Below are 20968 nucleotides of genomic sequence, written 5' to 3' on the forward strand. Positions count from 1 at the left end.
AGAAAAAGAGGGGGTGGGGAAGAGAGGGAGAGAGGAAGGGAGAAGGGGAGAGAGGGGAGAAGGGGGGAGGAAGGGAGAAGGGGAGAGAGAGAGGCAGAGAGTGAAGCAGGCAGACAGAGAAGGATAGGAGAGAGAGAGAGAGGCAGGCGAGGACAGAGAGGTTGGGGGAAGAGAGGGAGGGAGAGAGACAGCGTCTTGCTCACAGCAGGCACAGAGCCAAGGAGCACACACACGGGAAGCAGCGTTATCCCGGGAAGTCACTGAGAGGAGAGAGGGTGTGGGGTGACGTGCCTCCCACGGAGCCGTGGGCAAAGGTGTGGATGAAGGTGGGCCTTGCTGGGCAGTGGAACCGAGAGGGCGCACACAGCACTCAGGCTCTGAGCATCTTGCAGATACCCTGCTGTCTTGGCTCTCACCCGTGCCCTGCTGGCATTTCCCCCTGCCTATCCCACGATTCGTCCCTGGAGGTTGGGTTCAGATGTCTGGCAGGGTTTCCTGCACTACTAATCACCAACTTGAGTCCAAAGTCCTCCTCTTCAGTCTCAAGGGTATTTCTTGCCTCTGGCTGGGAGAGGAAGCTCATCTGTCAGAGGGAGGATTAGGAGGACGTCAAAGTCAGTGAATGGCACATGCCAAGAGTAGCCCTGGCAGCCACATCCACAGGTTTTGGGGGGCAGGCGGACCTGGGGACATTCCCTGGCTCTCCTCCAGAGAGGACGGAGGGTGCATATGGCTCCGTCTGTGACTCCCACTCACAGCAGTCGTCTGGTGATTAAATATAGATGCGCTCATTAATGCAAATACGCAGATGAGGGCCATTGTTAACACACCAGCTTCATTCCATGAGTGATTCTCCATTCATTTCTGTCCCCAATACTGTTCCAAGTAAAAGAACATTTTGTGGCCGGAGAGGGGCAGGGGCTGCTGCCTGTGGCAAAGTTAAATATTATAAATATCTATATTTTCTACACCTTCAATGGGAAGCAACTTCAGCTCTGTTTTTTCTTTCTTTTTCTTTTTTTTTTTTTTGGGATGGAGTCTCACTCTGTCGCCGGGCTGTAGTGCAGTAGTGTGATCTCGGCTCACTGCAACCTCCACCTCTCGGGTTGAAGAGATTCTCCTGCCTCAGCTTCCCAAGTAGGTGGGACTACAGGCACCCGCCACCACACCTGGCTAATTTTTATATTTTTAGTAGGGATGGGAGTTTACCATGTTGGCCAGGCTGGTCTCGAACTCCTGACCTCAGGTGATCCACCCACCTTGGCTGCCCAAAGTGCTGGGATTACAGGCCTGAGCCACTGTCCCCAGCCTTGGCTCTAATTTTTAAGAAAATCATTTAAAAATGTGTCTGTTTCAGAGTGCATTTTAATAGAAACTGCACTTGCGTAATATCAAAAATGTGTTTCTTAGGCAAAGATTCTCCTTTAAAAAATGATCTGTTATGTAAGTTATAAAGAAAGAACAGGAATGATTTTCTAGAAGAGGAAGGAAGGAAGAAACCCTTGGTAATTGGGAAGGATCTTAGAGGATGAGAGGCTTGCAGGCATTTTTAATCTTCCTGTCTTATCAGCGCTGGCAAGGAGCAGGTCTCCAGAGCCCCATCCTCCCCGCCCGGAGGCAGGGCGGGCGTCACCAGCTGGGGGGGAAGGCTCTTTGAAGACTTAGGAAGGGAAGGGGGCCTCTTCCTTGGCCACCCTCTCTGTGCCCCCCCTTCTCTGGCACTCAGGGCCCTGCCCTGGGGCGGAGAGGCAGAGGGGATGCAGGCGAGCGTTGCTATGGAGATGTGGTTGCTAGGCTCCCTCCCCCTTCCTCCTCCCTCCTCCTCCCTGTGGTGCAGGCTGGTTCTATCCTGTGCAGGAAACCTGAGTGCCAGGATCAGCTCCTTGGCTGCAGTGGCACTGCCAGGCACTGAGGAGGGAGGGGAGATGACCTACGGTGTGGGGGCCATGGGGGTGGGCTCCTGGGGCGGGGGAGGGCCTCTCAGCGAGGACTTGGGTTCAGCTTAACTAGCCCTCAGCCGGGAGAAGGATGTGCAGCCCAGGAGCCTTCGGAACACACACCAGCTGTCGCTGAGCTTCCGCAGGCCATGGCGCTAGAGTCTCAGCCAGGCTGCCTGCTGGCCACCAGCAGCCGGTCTGTGCCTCACCCACCCACATGCAGTCAGAATAGACATCAGAATCACGTGTTAGCTGCACTCCTCTTTCCCATGTGCCATTGTACCTTCTCCAGAGACAAAGTGTACAGCCTGGTGTTGGGCTGTGTTGTCGGACTGCTCTGCACGGTTCATCTTAGAAACTGGTTCAGGGTCGATGGCGCAGCCAGTTGGGAAGGACGCTGAGTTGGGGTCTCCTGAGACCTGGCACTCCCAGCAGGTAGGGAAGGGCGCTGAGTTGGGGTCTCCTGAGACCTGGCACTCCCAGCAGGTAGGGAAGGGCGCTGAGTTGGGGTCTCCTGAGACCTGGCACTCCCAGCCCGGTCCTCCCCGGTAGCCAGTCGCACTCCTTGGAGGCTCGTTCTCCTGTGCCACGGTCCCTGTGCGTGCAGGTGTGTGAGCCTGTGTGTGTGCCTGCTTGAGGTCAGTGCAACAGAGATAGGACTACACGCCCTACACGCTCCACAGGCTCAGAGACAACCAGAACGCCCTTGTTTCGGGGAAAGGCGTTTTGTTCTAAGACGGAACGAATGGTGATGAGGCAGGCAGTGCCTCACTCTGCCCTTTCTCTCTGTTCTGGTCTGTTGGAGACAGTGATTACCTACAGCTGGCCAGACACAACACTGGCACTTAAAGGCTAAGTCATCTCAGTTAGTCCTCATCTGAGGCTTGGAGGGTGATTATTATCCTTATCCCAGTTTCAGAGAGAAAACGGCTGAGGCTGGAAGAAGACTAAGTACTGAGCACAGGCCTCGCAGCAAGTGGCAAGCCAGGAGCTCCCCAGGCTGTGTGGACCTGGGGCCGGTGTCTGCTCACCACACCACACAGATCTCCATTTCCATCCCAGGAAACAAGCTACTTACCTAGTAAGTGCTTTACATTCAAACGACATGAAAAACAAACAGCCTTCATTCGTTGCATTGAACAATTGATTATTCGCAAGGTTGATGAGCTATCAAGATGGTTTTTCAGAGCCAAGGAGTCAAACTCGGAGGGTGTTATCATTCTCTACGTGTGCATGACGTCAGTTCTGACGGCGGGTCACGAAGACGCTGACTCTAGTAATGAGAATTTCTTCATTGAAACTATTTGTTGAAATCATTTCACGGTGCAGAGAAAGCTTGTTGCTTTGGCAGAAATCCAATGTGCACCCAAGCTGCACGGATTTGGGAAGTCATCAAGCTCTCTGTCCCGTGTGCTGACACGAAGCCATGGTCCAGGACTGTGAGCCTGCTTGGTGCTGGGGATGGGCCTTTCCCTGGCATTCCCCTTCCTCAGCTCCCTCCCTGTTCTGCCTGGCTATGGAAAGATCATGAATGACTGCCCCAGAGAGCAGCAGCCCAGAAGCTTCTCAAATGCACAGCAGGACAGGACAGGGTGGAGGTGGCCACCGAGGGCGGGTCTGCTGGCACCAGGAGCTTGAGGAGGTGGCCCAGTCTTGCCTCACTGGCCAGGCGTCTCTTTCCAGATGCTGTTTTTGGGCCAAAGACCTCATTTGGAAAGAAAATGGAGGCGGATTTTCCTCTTCTCCTGTAGGGAAGACCTGGCCAGGCAAGCCCATCGTGAACTCTGAATCAGGCTGTTCTAGGTAGAACTCCAAAAGGCACGGTTTATGTGGTCCATGTTTTCACTGAAAATGTTAATCCATAGCGTTTGCTACTCCAGTTATGGAAGACTGGGTTGAAATCATGCCTCTGCGAAAAAGCAGCTTGCAGTTTTAATGGAGATACAATGTTCATTTCTGACAGTTACTGCTGAAGGGCATCCGACGTGTGGAAGCGGCCGTCGTAAGTGGGGACCCGCCCTGCGGGCCACTGCCCGGCATTTGGTCTGTTTCTCACCGACCTTCTGATTTACCCGCCCTGCCCTAGGCTGGGGCTACGTGTTGGTGCATGGAATACATGAACAATTTTAAATGCATCTCTAAGTCCCCACAGAGGGAGAGGAAGGGGAAGGGAAATGCAGGTGAGACCCAAGTAGCCGAGGAGGAACCGCTGGGCCTGAGAGCCTGTCTCATCCACGGCCCTTCCTCGTTTCGAGTCGATAACACAGAAGTCATTATTCTGATGGACTGAAAATCAAGTGGCTTAAATGTCTAAATTAAAACCTCCAATCTTAGGCAACTAATTAACCCGTAAAGCTATGGAGGGGACTCTGGGAAGACTCTTCTCCAGACCTGGCTGGAAGCGCATGCTGCCGGGGAATTCCGGGAGGGCCCCTCCTATCTCTGCTCCTCAGTTCCCTGACCTGGAGAACCAGGATGCCCATCCATGCCCTGCAGCCACAGGCCTCTGCAGAGAGCTGGGCAAAGCCTGCCCCTGTGGGACCTCATATGAGTCCAGCGAAGCTGGAGGGCAGAGGGTATTGTTGCTTTTTCTAGATAAGAAAACTGAAGCTCAGAAAGTTTAATTGGCTTGCAGAAGCCCAGGTGGCTAGAGTGGTTAAGGGTCTGGATCAAGGGTCTCTGTGTCCCTGCCGTCACCCCACAGGGGAGATGCCGGGCCCAGCAGCCCCCTACTCCCAGGCTGCCTCAGCCCTCAGCCTCTTCAGGGCCTGATGCCGTGAGAATGTGTTGAAAACATGCTGGTGTGGGTCAAATGATAACCCAACATTCTGAACGAACCGAAGAGCTTGCAAGTATAAGATGCTGCTAGTCTGGATAAGAGAGCTCTAGATTTAAAGCAAAATTGTTAGCACTGACAGTAAGAGGTGGCCATCCAAGGCGAAGCTGAAACAGGCCATTGCTGAGACGTGAAATTCGGAAGCGCCACCCAGATTCTGGAGGAGGTGCATTGTATGAGTTGCATTATTTGTACAGACGATGGAGCACCCACCACACACTGTACTGTACTGATAATGGATCAAGGTGATGCTGGTGCAGGATGGTGAAGGTGCAGCTAACGCATACCTGGGGAAGCAGAAGGCTAATCTTTTGTATGACAGACTGCCCGAGGAAGCCTGGGCACTGGTCTGGCTTGGAATCTACATGAATGGGAAACAAAAGGAGGAGCTTTCCGGACATCTCCATCATTGTCTTGGAGAGGCAGGTTCAGACCCACAATTATCTACCAGGACATGAAAAGCGCCTCTGTTTCCACCATGTTCTCAGCTTCACACACATGCCATCAAGGAAAGGTAGAACTGAAGCCAGAAGGTAAGGCAGTTTGAAAAATAAAGAAATGACAGAGAATGAGATGACCAAAATATGCCCACTAGGAAAATGGTTTATAATTTGGAATGCGGCAAGGACAGAGGGAAGGCAGCGGGTGTGGCCTGGATCGGTGGTGGGCTTATAGGCTGGTGGACATTTTTATTTGATGACTTTCAAATAAAAATGATTGATCATTAACCTGATCTGTAAGTCTGAGTATTTTTAAATTGTACTATATCAGAACAGGAAAAGACATATTAGAAAAATGGAATTCTTTTATCTTGGAAATATTTTGATCTTGGTTGTTGGAATTTCAAGTATAAGAAGTTTTATTTTATTCCTTGCCGGAGTGGATACATTTTAGTTCATTAATTATTTTTGTCTTTTTTTTTCTGACATGCCCTTCGTCCTCCACAGAGTCTCAGGACTTCAGGCCACCCGCCAGCTTGTTCCTGCCCATCTATTTCTGGGATTTAATTCTTTTCTGTAATAGATGCTTATACAGCTTATTCTGGGCACCAGGTACTAGTCTAAGCACTTTATAAACATGAGTCCATTTAATCTTTACAATCATGACCTCTCAGGTAGGGGCCACACCATCCTCACCGTGTAGATGGGGAAAACAGAGTTGTTAAGGAACTTGCTGAGGATCACACAGCGTTCGCTGGTCACGCCAGGGAGTGCAGCCAGCAGTCTGGATTAGAAGGCTTGTAACCACTGCCCCAGCCCCCGCCTCCTGCCTTGGCCTTTGTAGACAGGCCATCGAAATCACAGGTGCTGCAGACGGGTGGAGAGAGGGTCTGCGCTCCAGGGTTGCGGCCTCACAGCACAATTTGAGACACTCCCAGGTTTTCAAATGTTTCCAGGCTTTTGAGGATTCTTTATTCATGCAATTTTAAAATATATACATTTTTAGAGAAAAGAGGCGGGCACAGTGGTGCACACCTCTAATCCCAGCACTTTGGGAGGCCGAGGCGAGTGGATCACGAGGTTAGGAGTTCGAGACCAGTCTGGCCAACACGGGGAATCCCTGCCTCTACTAAAAATACAAAAAATTAGCCGGGTGTGGTGGTATGTGCCTGTAATTCCAGCTACGCGGGAGGCTGAGGAAGGAGAATCGCATGAATCTGGGAGGCGGAGGTAACAGTGAGCTGAGATGGTGCCCTTGCACTCCAGCCCAAGCGACCGTGTGAGACTCCATCTCGAAAATAAAAAAGAAAAATGAAAAGAAGATAATGTATCTCAAATACAACAAAATGAAGAACAAATGTTAAACTATTTTTATTTTACCTAAAAACTGACTCCATTTGATATCCCTAGGGAATTAAAAGCTAAAGGCAGACATTTTCAATGACAAAAACTCTTGTCATGATGTGGGAAGAACATGAGGACTACTTAGAGAGATGCCCGTGTCTCCGAGGCTGTGCCTGGGGAAGGTCACCAGTCATTGCCACGTTATTCCCACAGTAAGAGCTGACTGAACCCAAACTCAGGCACATGGCATCGTCAGCTGTCCAGACATCCCCCTGAAATGCCAGTATTAATAAGAATGACTGAGATGTTTGGTTTATTTAAATTCACTGATGCTTTGCTCTGTGTCTGGCAGGCGTCAGGCACCATCCTGGGTGCTCAGAAAGCCCCAAACCCCAACTCAGGTGCTGGCTTTCTGGGGAGTTCTCAGAGAGCTCTGACCCGGACCTGTGAGCTTCGGCAGAAAACATGACATATGTAACTTAAGGAATAAGAATAGAAACTTCAACAAATAGGCCTTGACTTCCTGAGAGTTGACAAGTTCTGGAGAGCAGAATACACTCAAAGCCATGTGGCCTGAAATTCAGCACCTGATAAGTTCTGATGGCTCAGTGTCTTCAGCCTAATAACCACCACCTGGATGGAGAGGGGTGGAGAGGGTCGGCCAAAGACTCTGGCCTCTATGGGACAGGCAAGGAGAAAGCGGCAGGGAATCTACATCAGGGAAGGGATGGTGAGAGGTCGAGGAGAGGCCGGCCAGATGGGACATGGATGCAGGGGTGCCTGCCTGCCGTCCCGAGGTGAACACCCATGTTCTCAATGACCCAATGTTTTTCTCCTTTCCCTCCACAAGCAAGCTAGGTATGGAAAACAAGAAACACTTTTTTGTTCCAAGATGAGTTTTAAATGTGGGAAGTGAATATGAGTTTAAACAGACAGATCCAAGTCGTTTCTCCACAGGAATCCCCAGGTTCCCTGTCTGTGAAGTGGGCACAGAAGGTCACCAGCTTTGCGAAAACGAGCTAACATAACGTGGGGAAAAGTGCTGCGTCTTCCTTATTTTATTAAGTGTTTTTGGGCTGGTTAAGATTTTCAAACTCTGCTGACTTCCTTTAGCGCTGGCTAGACCCATCTCACTGCAGTACCCTGGGCTCCTCTCCCCTGCTGTGGGGTGCGGCTGTGTATAGGCCACTTGGGCACAGGGCATGAGGGGACAGCCAGGCGCTCCTGATGGGCAATGACATGGCTTCCACTGACGTCTGGTCCAGCAGCTGGGCTGGATGTCCTTCCTCCATCACCTGCTCCCCCGTCCGAGGCCCTGCTGCAGGTGATGATGGTGTGGGGTGCTGGGTGTCAGAGCCAGGGTGAAGCCAGGTCTCTCTGCCTTGCTGCCACATGTCACCTCCATGTGACGCTGCAACCTGATCCTACTTGCGGGCAACTGCACCAGCCAGTACCGCCACTGTCCTCCTCGTGGAAAGGTGACGTGCTGACCTCAGCCCTCCTCCTTGCCCCATTTCCACCTGGAGCAATGAGGTTTTCAGGCTCTCATGGACTTCTGACAATCTAGCCAGCCCCTCCCTCACTAGAGAAGAGGCCGGAGCTGGGGCAGGCAGCCTCCTCTCCGAGGTCATGTGGCAGCCCGTCTGCTGGCCCATCCGTGGTCCTCCCTCCAGATTCCTTGCATTCCTCACAGGGCTGTGTTATGGGATAGACATATTCTCACTTGTTCATTAGCTTTTTAACTCAAAGGCCTGGATCTTAAACAATGGGCAACAGGGGCTGAGGGGCACCGTCGGGGAGAGGCCCAAACCTGGACGGTGTTTCCTTCGTTCCTTGAACCCTTGAACGTAGGTGCAGGCGGGAGCCCCCGTCTGAGTATAGAGCCAGAGTGGGTGCAGTCACCACAGGGGAGGCCGCAGGGGTGGGGCTGATGATGTCAGGGTCACGTCCGAGGCGGGAAACTGGACCCTCTGTGAGTCCAGCGTTGTGCTGGTGTTGGGCCTGGGTGAACAGGCTGGATTTCAAAAAACCAGGAGGCCAAGGAAGTGATTTCGAGGGAGTGTGCTTGCCTCGCAAAGGGCCAGGAGGGGAAGGGCGTCACGTAGTCCTCGCACCAAGAGATATGCATACATTTTCCGTGGTTTTGAGAATATTGAAATACACATTTTCAGATTCCTTACTCTGTCTTCGAGCTTGAGGTGAAATACTTTGCACATCTCTGAATGTGTCTCATCCTTTCTGTTCAAGGTAAAATCAAAGCAGTTCTCTCAGGAGAAGGCGAGCGCCTCAGTTTCCCTCCCGGCCTCACTGCTGTTCAGTCTCTGTTCCCAAGCACGGTGCCGGGCGGCACCCAGACTTCACTCCGGATGGACGTCCAGGCAGTGTTGAGGGGAAGCAGATCCTGCTTGATAACAGATCACGGCCAGGGAAGAAGTCTCGTCTGGAAGACGTTCATTCCCATCCTTTCTTGACCTAGCAGTGCCATGCCTAAGCCTCTGCCTACTTTGCTCCAGGGTCCAGCAAGGAGGAATGAGCTCCCCGCTCGCCTCCCAGCCCAGGACTCTATTCCTAGTGTCACCGGGCAGGTGAGCTTCTCTAGCCTTGAAAGTTGAGCCCTATCTCTCTGTCCGTGTTAAACACATATTTATTTAATAATATTTAAAGAATCCCCAGTAGTTATGATATCTTAACAAAGATGCAGAATTTGGATTTCAGTACAGCTCTGTTCACTCGCATGCCTGCGGTGAGGTCTGAGGGCTGGAGCCGTATGAACGTGTCTCCAGCTGCCTGATTCCCAGGGCATTTTCAGTGGTGTGCAGGGGAAATGCTGCCCTCTCAGGTCAGTAGAACATTTGGAGAAATCTTTGTGATGAATTTTCCACATTTTCTAGTTATTTTCATTCCCAGAATATAATCAGATCCTGCGGGCCCCTCTTGCTGGGTGTGGAAACAGACCTGGGGTGTGGCCTGAGCTCCAAAGTCCAGGAGAGTGAGGAGGGTGGGGCTTGCATCCTCGTCTGCCAGCACCCCCTGACAGGTGACGTGTCCATGCATGGCCTTCGTGCTGTTCATGCCCAGGACTCCGCGTCCAGCCTAGGGACAGACCCCGGAACCCTCCACATACACACTCCCAATGTCGCTCTCCTCTACACGGTGCCTGCAGGGACCCAGACCCACCTGTCCACCCGGCGCCCCTGAGACCCACCTGTACACCCGGGGCCCCTGAGCCGCGGCCACCCCTCACCCCGGCAACATTTCCCCATGGGCAGTGGCCGTAGCTGGCCCCTGGGTGACTCTCCTGGAGACTCTCTGCCTCACAACGAGTTCCCTCAGCTGACCCTACGCATGCCGTCGTGGAAACCTCAGCACCTGCTGCCTCTCATCCCTGTACCCCACTGCCAGAGCTGCGGACTGGCCTCCTCCTGCAAGGCATCCAGGGAGATTTGAGAAGCAACGTCTCACTCAGGACAGAACTAAAGTCCTGCCAAGACCAGTGGCCTCACGTGATCTGACTCCTACACGGCTCTGCTGTTATACAGTTTTCTCCCCGCCCCTCCTCTGCTGGCATCCTGGTGTCTTCTAAGCATGCTGGGACTGTGTGTCGGCTGTCTCCCCAAATATCGGGCTAGGGGAGGACAGAAACCCGGCTTGTTCACCCTGCTGGAGACTCAAGCGGTCTCCTTATGACCAAGGTCCCCCGGGAAGACCACAGCTCAGAGAGCACCACACAGTCCGTCCCTGGTTCTGAAGGATGAATTATACCCCTGCAGCATGAAAACACACCCCCAAAGCCCTTCAGCAGCTAAGATCTGCCTGTCATCATCCTAGCTCTGGGGAGATGCTCCTGGTTTCAGCTAAGCAGGTGAGGAAGCCCTCACGGAGAACACAGGCTTCAGAATGCCCGGACTCCTGGTGCTGCAGATTTTTATCACTTGTTGGTTATGATAGAAGCTACAAAAACATGTTTTCCCCAAAATATGATGCGGTTATTAAAAATAAGATTATATGACTTATATGCTCAGCAGAAAAGCAGGTTTCAATCACATTGTGATTGCACAAAAATGCAAACATATCTGTGAGAGTGGCGAGATTATACATATTTTTTCTTTTTCCCAAGTCTTTTCTTTCTCAATTTTTGAGCTTATATTAGGTTTACATCCAAAATATCATTTAAAAACGTCCTTGCTCAATTGACGAGCTATTTTCTCCCTTTCGCTAAGAGGAAGCATTTGTACTAGGAGTAGCTGCTTTTCCATGTCCAGTGATGTTTTATCCTTGTTCACTGAGCGTGCATGATGAACACCATCAGCACTTGGTCAAAGGGGAGTGACATGAACGCTGAGAGCTGAGCAATGGGAGAGGCAGGGGCTCCGGGCACAGCCCGGCTGTGAGCAGTTCCGCCGAACTCCACTTGCCCTCAGCTGGCCCTGAGACCAAAAATTGCCCAAAATATGTCACCCATTTTTTTTCCTAAATTCTAAAAAAAAAAAAAAAAAAAAAAAAGCATGATAATGAATGACATCTTCCTAACTCAGACACAAAAACTAACTGGGACAAGGGAGGTGCTGTGGTCCCCTCCATGGAAATAAGCTTCACCCAGCAGGTAGTGCTAATTAATGCAGAAGCAAGCTTGGGAGAGAAATACCGAAGATACAGGTGGAGACAGCCTCTGACAACTTGAAAGCCCCAATTATTAGCAATGGATGTGTTAATTATGCCAGGTTTATTTAGTCACTGAAGGAGGTGGCCTACAGACCTCTCTTTGATAACACCTGATTAACTAAATTTGAATTTCTGTCCGTGCTCAAAAGTAATCAAGTTGCATGGCTTTTCAATAGAACACAGCTGAGTCTTTCCACTAGCTTACATGGAGTGCTGCCCCAGTGGTCGTCCCAACGAGTGGGGTCTGCCCTCATTCCACTGTGCAACATGCAGGCTTTCTATTCTGAAAATGATAGCCCTGACATTTACATTTAATCTGTCTACAAACTGCATTAAACAAAATAAGATACCAATATATCAACAAAAAATTGTTCACCTACGTGTCAATGGCTTAAAAGTATAAGGCAGATGATTAAAAATATCACGAACTCTTCAGTTTCAGAAATGAAATATTCCTACATGTTTGTTAGAATGTAATTCTAATTCGAATTAGAAAAATTTCTCCTGTTCTTTGTGTAGTTAAAAACCACATGAAGAACAACATAAAATAAGCGTAGTGTTCTCATGGGCACTGCCCAGTGTGTATACCTGCTTGGTGTGTGCGCCCATTTAAATCTGAATGAAGGCGAAATACAATCAAGAATGCACTTCCTCAGCCACAGCAGCCTCATTCCAGCAGCTTGAGACTTCCGTGTGGGACAGCACAGAACAGGTAACTTCATCATCCCTGGAAGCTCCGCTGGACAGTTCAGGCTCTCATTTCCACAACGAAGTCACATTTTATTTTGACTATTAGAAAGCTTTTTCTTAAAAACATCAGGTAGGTATGGGATGTCCAACCTCTTTACATTCTTAGAATATTCTCCATTTCTCTTTGGAGGTAGATGAGATGTCTCCATCTCCCATTCATGAATAGGAACCTGCCATCACCTGTAGAACCCAGCGACTTTTAAAGCATCATTAAATGTCATTCACTGGCACCAGAAACAAAACTCTTTCTGTAAAAATGCAACAAAAGAATGGAATGGAATGGAATAGAACAGAACAGTGAGATTTCCCTGAGTCCTCACTCCCAGAATGCCACAGATCCCACATAAGAGAGAGCACGGGGACAGGTTGAAACTGCAGACATGGCTGTGAGCTTTCCTGTTTCCCAGACCCCTGTGCACCCAATGGTCCTCGAGTTCCTTCCAAGCCTTTCACTCAAGAAAGGGCCCAGGAGAGAATGAGTCTCTCTCCTGAAATGACCAGGAATCCAAAATCCTTGCCAATCATTTCCCAAAGGGAGCATCTACTTAATTTCCAATTTCACTTAGTTTGCTCCAGGGAGCTACAAATTAGCAAAGTGCTTACTGGATTAAATCCTCAAATTTACAGTGAAAGGACAACATGACCTCCTCGTTCTGGCTAGACTGTCCCATCACAGGTACTGCTGCTCATCCTGCTTGCTGCCCAGAGTCAGATGTGGGGACCCATGAAGCCTGAGAAAGCACATTTCTCAGAGCCATCCCAGAATTCCCGCAAAGTAGAAGAGGCCAATTTAATTAGATGTGAAATATGGAGACAGCTCAGACAATGTAATGTGTTTCATGAAAGGAAATGTGTCCATCTTTGAAACCTAGACCAAAAAATAACAAAACAATAATATATATTTATAGCTTAGTAATATGTGTGTATGTACATTTAAAATAACCTTTTTTGAGACAGTGTTTCACTCTTGTTGCCCAGGCTGGAGTGCAGTAGCACAATCTTGGCTCACTGCAACCTCTGCCTCCCTGATTAAAGTGACACTCCTGCCTCAGCCTCCCAAGTAGCTGGGATTACAGGCATATGCCACCACACCTGGCTAATTCTGTATTTTTAGTAGAGAGATGGGGTTTCTCCACATTGGTTAGGCTGGTCTCAAACTCCCAGTCTCAGGTAATCTGCCTGCCTCAGCCTCCCAAAGTGCTGGGATTACAGGTGTGAGCCATCATGCCTGGCCTAAAATAACTTTAAAACTTCAGTACTTAAAATTATAAGGAAAATAAATTCTTCCTTCTGTTCATGTATGACAGCAATGCTATATGTTAAACAGTCATCCAGAAATTTAAAAATCAATGTATTAAAAAAATTCGAAATAGTTTGTATAAGATGCATTATTTTACACTTGATTTGATGGCAAATGAGTTTTGTTGGAAAGTAGGCACTACAATTCAGTAGTTTCCCATCTTTGTATTAACTGTTTCATAATTTTGAAATGAAAGAATGGAATGCTAAGAAATATTTCATTAAATAATCTTCCTCATGATATCTTCTGAATTTAAAATGTTTCCAAATTTGTGACAATAAAAAACCAAACCCCACAAAGCCAGCTTCGGTGAAGTTAGAAATTCACCTTCATTCCCTGGAAGATTTGAGCTCCCTTTCGCTAAGTTCAACCAAGCCACCATCCTTGAAAACTGCCTTACAAATGGCTTAAGACAAAACAGATCAATTTGGCCAAGAAGCCAGTAAATATGGCAAATTAAAGATAAAATAAAATGTCAATAGAACTCACCCCCTCTTTAGCAAACAGTATGCTGATTTTGCCAAAGTGTGGGGCTGCAAAGGTAAAACAAATCTTGACCTGAGCAAAGAATGAGAAAGGTAAGATTGAGAAAGCTGTTTTTATTTTTTATTTTTTGAGACGGAGTCTCACTCTGCCTCCCAGGCTGGAGTGCAGTGGCATGATCTCGGCTCACTGCGACCTCTGCTTCCCGGGTTCCAGTGATTTTCGTGCCCAGCCTCGTGAGTAGCTAGAAAGCTTTTGAATGAGACTTTCATTATTTTCTTAATTGACTGTGGATTGGGCAGCCAGGTTCACATTCATGATGTTTCATTTAATTTTCATAGAATGAATGATGAAATATAAATGAAAAATAGAAAGGTTTCATTTTGTGGGGATTTTTGTACGTGGTTGTTGTCAACAGTAACAGGTATTGAATGCAGGTGTGTGCTTGCTACCGGTGCTGTCCCACTCCACAGGTAAGGAAACTGAGGCACAGGGAGATTGACAGTGCACCCCAATGACCGGAAAACCCACACCCTGCGTTTTCTTTTGCACAAAGAATCTCTCCATGAGAAGCAGAGCCTCTGATCCTGGCCTCAGATCCTGCCACCTCTTGCCTCCTTTTATTACCTAAGTCTGAATTTTTACTCAGTGAATTTTAATATTTTCTCCATCAAAACCATGACGATGGCAAGGCAGAAACAGACAGACCTAAACTACCTTTCAAATATTCCTGGAGAACTTTATGAATGTTTCATCACGCCCTTTAAAAAGTTAAGCAACAAACGTTCTCAATGTGATTGTCCGTTTTGTTTTGTTTTTGGTTGCCTCGTGCGTCAGTATACTTAGTTAAAATAAGTAAGATTCAGCCCAAAGCCAAACGCCTGGGTCCCTCGCTTAATAATCCAGGTCTCAGGCTTACTGAAAGAGGAGAAGGAGGCAGGAAGAAAGATTTGCAGCAGGGCCCTCCCCACGTGTAGCCTCTTCCAGGCTGGCTCCTGGGTCCAGGGAGGCTCCTGCCGCTGAGCTGGCCCTGACAGTGCACTCCGTGAACAGAAGGAAAGACCAAGCACTTCTGGCTCATCCTCCCTCCGCAAGAAACTCTGTGAACCACGACTCGAGTGGTTTATTGTTGGTTTGCGCGTGCGTGTGCGTGCACGTGTGTGTGTGTGTATGTGTGTGTGACTGGAGTCATTCTGAAACATTCTTATTTTAGAAGTTTTACTATATTATGCTTAATTGTATTTCCCATGTTGAAATCGTATTTCCTATATTTTAAATTTATCCTACTCCTTATTATAAAATAAAAATGTAACTTCAGGCCAGGTGCAGTGGCTCATGCCTGTAATCCTAGTACTTTGGGAGGCTGAAGGGGGTAGAACACCTGAAGTTGGGAGTTTAAGACCAGCCTGATCAACATGTAGAAACCCTGTCTCTACTACAAATACAAAAACTAGCCAGGTGTGGTAGCACATGCCTGTAACCCCAGCTTCTCAGGAGGCTGAGGCAGGAGAATCACTTGAACCCGGGAGGTGGAGGTTGTCATGAGCCAAGATCATGCCATTGCACTCCAGCCTGGGTAACAAGAGCAAAACTCCATCTCAATATATATATACATATTAAAGATATGGATATATCTTCAATAGGCTGTATTTTATAGGATATTTTTAATAAATGCCATAGTGCAAGCTTTATAAGCCATTTACAGATGTGAAAATATACATGGTAGACCCGGGTTCCTGGGGGAGCAAGTTCAAAATGCTTTTAGCTGACTGTGGGGAGTGGACGTGTCAGCTTCCACCAGGATGTGGCACAGGATGTGGCACAGTACCGGAGCTGGCCACTGCCAGGCAGGTCCCCCCCAGCTCCCTGTGTGGGTCACAGGAAAACTGCACAAGCCCAACTGTGAAAACAGAAACAAATTCAGTGTGTATGTTTGTGTGCACATGTATGGCTGTAGTCATAACTAAATGTAAACCTTCAATTCTCAGTCACAAAGCAGCAAACCTCAGGCGGTGTTATTAATGATTTTGAGCAGCAAGCGTATAGTGTGGGAAAGCTTCTGGCTCGGGCTTTGTCCTTGCAGCGGACTGTCTGTGCATCTCAACTCAGCGGCCGAACACCTGTCCTCAGTTCTCTCAGCCATAACATGGGTCTAAGCACGCCTTTCCCCCTTTCCTCACAAAGGTGACAGACTGCAAAGAAGCACTTTGTCTGCCGTCAGCCACCCTACAGGCCTGCAGTATTTCAGCACAAGCAGGTGCCGCCACAGACCTGGAGAAGGCTCTGGGGCAGAGCTCAGTCCCTGTGGCCAGCGGGTGCCTGCTAGGGTCCCGGTGACCCTGTGCGTGGGAGAAACCTGCATCTGAGAAACCCCAGGCCACCGCCTCCCCTCCCCCAGACATTCCCGCTCACGGGGCATGTGCGCCCAGGTGCTCTTGGGTGAGCTGAGCCAGCCGCTGACTGGTACCATTTCTTATAACAGAAACGAGGGTGCTTCGGGAGCAGTCTTTGAAGTGAGAGATCACACATGAGCTCCCCTCCCAATGTGAAGGCTGGAATCACATAACTTTCTGTCCTAAAAGAGCTGAATTTACACAGAGGTCAACTCATTCTTCTGATAAGGAAATACAGCTGCCTGTTAAAGAAACCAGCCCCCAGCCGAGGGCAGTTGTAATTCACAAAGTTCCGTGGATTGACTATTGTAAACTGTGAAAGCAAAAGATTACGGGAACGAGGATTATTTCTAAGAACTTGGTGAGCAGTCAAAGCGGATGACCCTCCGCACCCTAACAATGGAAGCTGAGGGGTGAGCAAAGCTCACGTCTCTCTCCAGGAGGGCCTGGTAAACAATCTCCTGATTCTGCACTGCGTGCGCAGCGGAGAACCGAAGCCCCAGGACGGCCCAGAAAGAAGTAGCCTTAGCAAACAGCAACATCTTGACCTACGTTCAACATGCTAATTCTTTGATTTATGATTTATTTTAAAATGCATGTAACCAGGTTAAAATATGTGTTAGATGTGGCTAAAGCTCCCGCATACCCAAGCCGAAAATGCCTAGGATACAAGCCCAGAGAAAACAGAGTGTGAGACCATCTCAAAGGCCAAGGGACCAGAAGCACAATCCCCTCACTCCCATGATGACTCAGTCCCAGCTCAGACATCAGGAGACTAACAAGTGCCCCAAAGTTCTTTTTCCTGCAAGGAGTTACAGCAACGTCAGGACTCGTGGTATTATAAGACAAAGGCATGGATGGTTACGGAGGAATCTTAATTTGGTCAACCGAAGCAGATGTGGAAGCCGATTTGAGGCCTCCTCTTAGAGCCCATTACCTGTGATTGAAATCAGTTTGTATTTGGCTGACATTGGTTATGCCCACACCATGCCCTTGTCTACAACTGAACACACATCCAGAAGTAGAAAAAGTGATTCCCGGCTGGGAGACTAGGGCTCCTTAAGAAAATGAAAAAGAAAAAGAAAAAGAAAAGGCTGACCAGCTACAGCGATTTTGCAAGCTCTTTCCTGTTGTTTCTTTCAGGGAATCCTAGCAAATGAAATGTCATGAGGAGAAACTTTTATTGAGAATCAGAGCTCATGGTGGGCAGAGTTCTCACCCCCCAAAACTCTAATTTGCACAAATGTATTCATTTTTGCTTTCTGGCCTGTGGTCTCAATGAATGTCACAGCCAGGCAGGGCTCATGGTGGGCCTGTGAGGCCGGCTCCCAGAAAGCACATGCAAGGTGGTGGTGAACTCTACCTCAAAGCATCAATGAAAAAACATCTGCCAGGCACAGAGGCTTTCGGAACTGGCCATCCCCCCTCTGTCTGCCTCCCCAAAGTGTCCTTTTTACCCTGGGGGCTTCCTCCCTGACTTCTGAGCCACTGAGCTCTGTCTTTGACACCAGATGGGCTAAGGAGCCAAGAAAGCAACCGTCCCAGCGTTGGAGTAAGATTCATGTGCACATTAAATTTTAATCCAGTTTCGGTTGACATATTGTACATAATTAGCCATGAAGTTACGGATTTGCTTTTAAGAATGTCCCATGCTTGCTGCCCTGAGTAAGATCCAGGCAAAGTATTATCTCAGGAAGTTTAAGAGTTTAGGGGATCCAAGAACGAGAGTTTATCTGGAAAATTTGTTTTGTCCATGATCAAGAATGTCCTGTCAAAGGCCAAATATCACAATTTAGTGTTGGAAGCGACAAGAAGAAAATTTGTAGAAAGTTCCATCTGTTAGCTGACACGTATTGTAGAGAAGAATATTTGGGGCAATTGATATGTCTTTGCGAACGCCGAGAGATTGTTGCAGGGTGCAAGGAATGGTTTAACTTCATGCTCTGACTGAGGGACAATGCTGCTGCAGGAGGAATTGATCGAACCCTTGAAAATATACACAGAGAATGTGAAAAAGGACTCAGGCAGGCATTATTCTAAAGAAAGTTGTTGCAAGTCGCGCGGGGCCCAGTCCATGCTCCGGGGCTTGGGAAACCACCCAGCATATCTTCCTGACCCAGATCCAGCAAGTAATGGACGGAGGGTGTCACCAATTAAAAGGTTAAAGAAAAAACAATTATAACCTATGGTTATACACCATCAAGAAGAATTTGGTCGTTAAAATAGTGGTGTTTTTATAAAAGATGTTTGATTGAAATTCTTCATTTTGAAGATCCATTAATAGAAATGGACCATTTAAGAAAAGCAGTCAAGTTCAGATTTCGCAGAGAGGCTCCATCAGAATAGGACTTACTTTTTGCAAAGACAAGTTTAGACACGTGTATGTCTGTGGCTTTTCTATCAATCAAAATTAGGAAAGGGCCATCCACCTCCTGGAAGATACAGTCTCCCCTCCAGGACAAGGCAGGAAGGAGGGGCTGCCCATTCTCACCCTGCCCTGGAAGGCACAAAGAGCTAACGGGCTCCCTTGGAAGATGATAAAGGTGAGGAGCACCACAACGTCTTGCAAGATGAGGTAAGAGAAGAAGAAAGTGCTGATGCTGGAGAAACAGCAAGTCGGCGTGGAATTTCAAATCAGCACAAACTGCCAAGCCTAATGTTAAGGGATGCAAGGCAAAGAAAACGGAACGCGGCAGCCTCTGACCAGTTAGAGGCAACGCTAGACACAACTTTTACAGAGGCTGTTTTCCTGTCTACAGCTGGCCTGCTGGAACTGGAGATGCGCCAAACTCTTGCAAAGTGTCCCTCATCAAGGAATTGAAAGGAATGTTGCCATGTTCTGATGTACTGGCCAAGTTCCAAGTGCAGTTAGTCATGTTTTGACCATGAGGGAAATGGGGTTTCGAGCCACATAAAAGACGCCTGAACAAAGTGGGTTGAGTTGTTCTTGCTAATGCTGTCCATTTTGAGATCCTAAAGCTACTTTGTCCATTAGGCACTGTTTTGGATGAGGCTACTGACTTTAAAGGCATTAAGTAAGAGGAAGCCCTCCAGGCGTTTACATTCCACGAAGAGAGTTCCAAGGGCCTTGTGGCGAAAGGCCTAGTTCAGGAAGTCACTGAACATAAGCAGGTGATCTATGGCCCTAGGGCCTTGGACAGGGACCCTGTAAAAGATGACACGGGTGTGAAACCGAAGCCTACACTTTGCAACAGTCCTGGCCTATCCTCAGGGGCCTGGGGGGCTGGGGTGGGTGGGACGACTGGGAAAGAGATCCAACGTGGGTTGGAAAGCAGCATTCTCTTTGCATGGATAACAACACTTTTTCCAAACAAAATGAAAACCAAGCTATTTGACATAATGACGTGGCATGTCAGATAATTTGAAGTGATGATCTGGGGACTCTCAGCCCTCATCGCGCTGTGGGGATCTCCCAGGTCTCGCCCTCTTTCCCTGCGAGCACCTGCACATACACCCTCCCTGGAGTGTGGAGGCTTTGAGGCTCCCTCTGTGACTTCCACCCGCTTCTTCCAGAACCTGTCTGGACCTGCGTCTAGAGATGTCTATGTGAAGGAGGAAGAGCTCAGTGTGGCAGTATAAACGTAGATGTTTCACCATTTTGCCAGATTTATTCTTAAAAATGACAGGCATAGAGGAGAGGGAGGTGCGGCTTTAGAATGATGTGTGTCTGGTTGAATTCCGTGACTCTCCGGATCCCCCAGCCATGAGTTGTCACTGTCCTAAAGAGTATTCATGACTAAGACCACAGCGTATTTAAGAAATTAGCTATTATGATGTTAGATTTTGTCATGAGTGCTATTTAAGTGCCCATATTTTAAATACTTCCATGAATTTCTTTTAAACATTAAATTTTGATTATTTACAGTCATTTTCTAAAAGTTTGAGTAACTACAAAATTTCCCTTCCATATGCATGCATATCTGAAGAGAAAATACTCATGCTTTAGGAAATTCCAGATAGGAAGGCTATGACATGAACAGCTGGAGGTATGTCAGGGGAAAAGGCAGGATGGGTTGTGTGGAAAGTGGCTGAAATTCCAAGGACCCAATCACGTGTCTAAATGAAGGCACTGGGGTGTACAGGTCATGTTTTTTAACAGACATTTTTCTTTGCAAATGATACATCATTTTTTGTGGACTACTGAGTGAACGGATTTTTAAAAGAGAATTATTGTCATTAAATCTTACTTGAGTTCTTGGGAGCTGGTGGCCAGCATACTTCGAATGCTTTTGTCCGCCAGGGGGCAGCCAGACAGACTGTAAGACAGGCCGGGACAGGCAGGTCAGTGAACCGGGAAGCACGTAACTCCCGAACAAACACAACATGAAAACCGAAATTAAAGAGTTCAATGCAGAAAAGCAATGGGCAAGTGCTGTATATTGAATTTTTTTTGTAGAATTAATTCTGAATCAGTTCGAATATAAATTTAAGAAAATATTTCTGTTAATAAGCAATTGTTTAAAAAATCAGATAAAACATTTGTGCTCTTTGGTTTCAATGCTTAAGAAGAATTTTACAAATTTGAGTTGTTCATTTGTAAATAAAAGACATTATACAACACATAAATTAGCATGCTTTTGAAGGTCAACATAGAGCACTTAAAGGGTTGACACAGAATTCAACATTTTTACTTTGACAGCATTGTTGAGGTAAGCTGAAAACAATAAATTGAAAAGACAGAATCCACCATGAGAAAAATGAAGTCACACCTTCTGTGTGAGGCGTAATTACCAGTCACATGACCACTCCCATCACACCCTGGAGTTGGACATCTGCCACCAAACAAAAACAAAAACAGCCAA

At 47.9% G+C, this 20968-nt stretch overlaps 1 protein-coding gene across 11 annotated transcripts in view; it reads right to left on the bottom strand.

The window, feature by feature from the left end:
- MYT1L (myelin transcription factor 1 like) overlaps positions 1-20968 on the bottom strand; it is a 251956-nt gene that overhangs the window by 72124 nt on the left and 158864 nt on the right. For 6 of the 11 annotated variants that reach the window (XM_037733293.1, XM_017514051.1, XM_037733292.1 and 3 more), the window contains exon 15: positions 20354-20422. In XM_037733293.1, coding sequence (XP_037589221.1) covers positions 20354-20422 — 69 coding nt within the window. Of the gene's footprint in view, positions 1-20353; positions 20423-20875; positions 20939-20968 lie in introns of all 11 variants that reach the window. The other 5 variants (XM_017514048.2, XM_017514053.2, XM_017514046.2 and 2 more) reach the window with 1 other exon arrangement.

Source organism: Cebus imitator, unplaced genomic scaffold (genome assembly GCF_001604975.1).
Source record: "Cebus imitator isolate Cc_AM_T3 unplaced genomic scaffold, Cebus_imitator-1.0 Scaffold512, whole genome shotgun sequence".
NCBI classification, from domain to species: Eukaryota; Metazoa; Chordata; class Mammalia; order Primates; family Cebidae; genus Cebus; species Cebus imitator.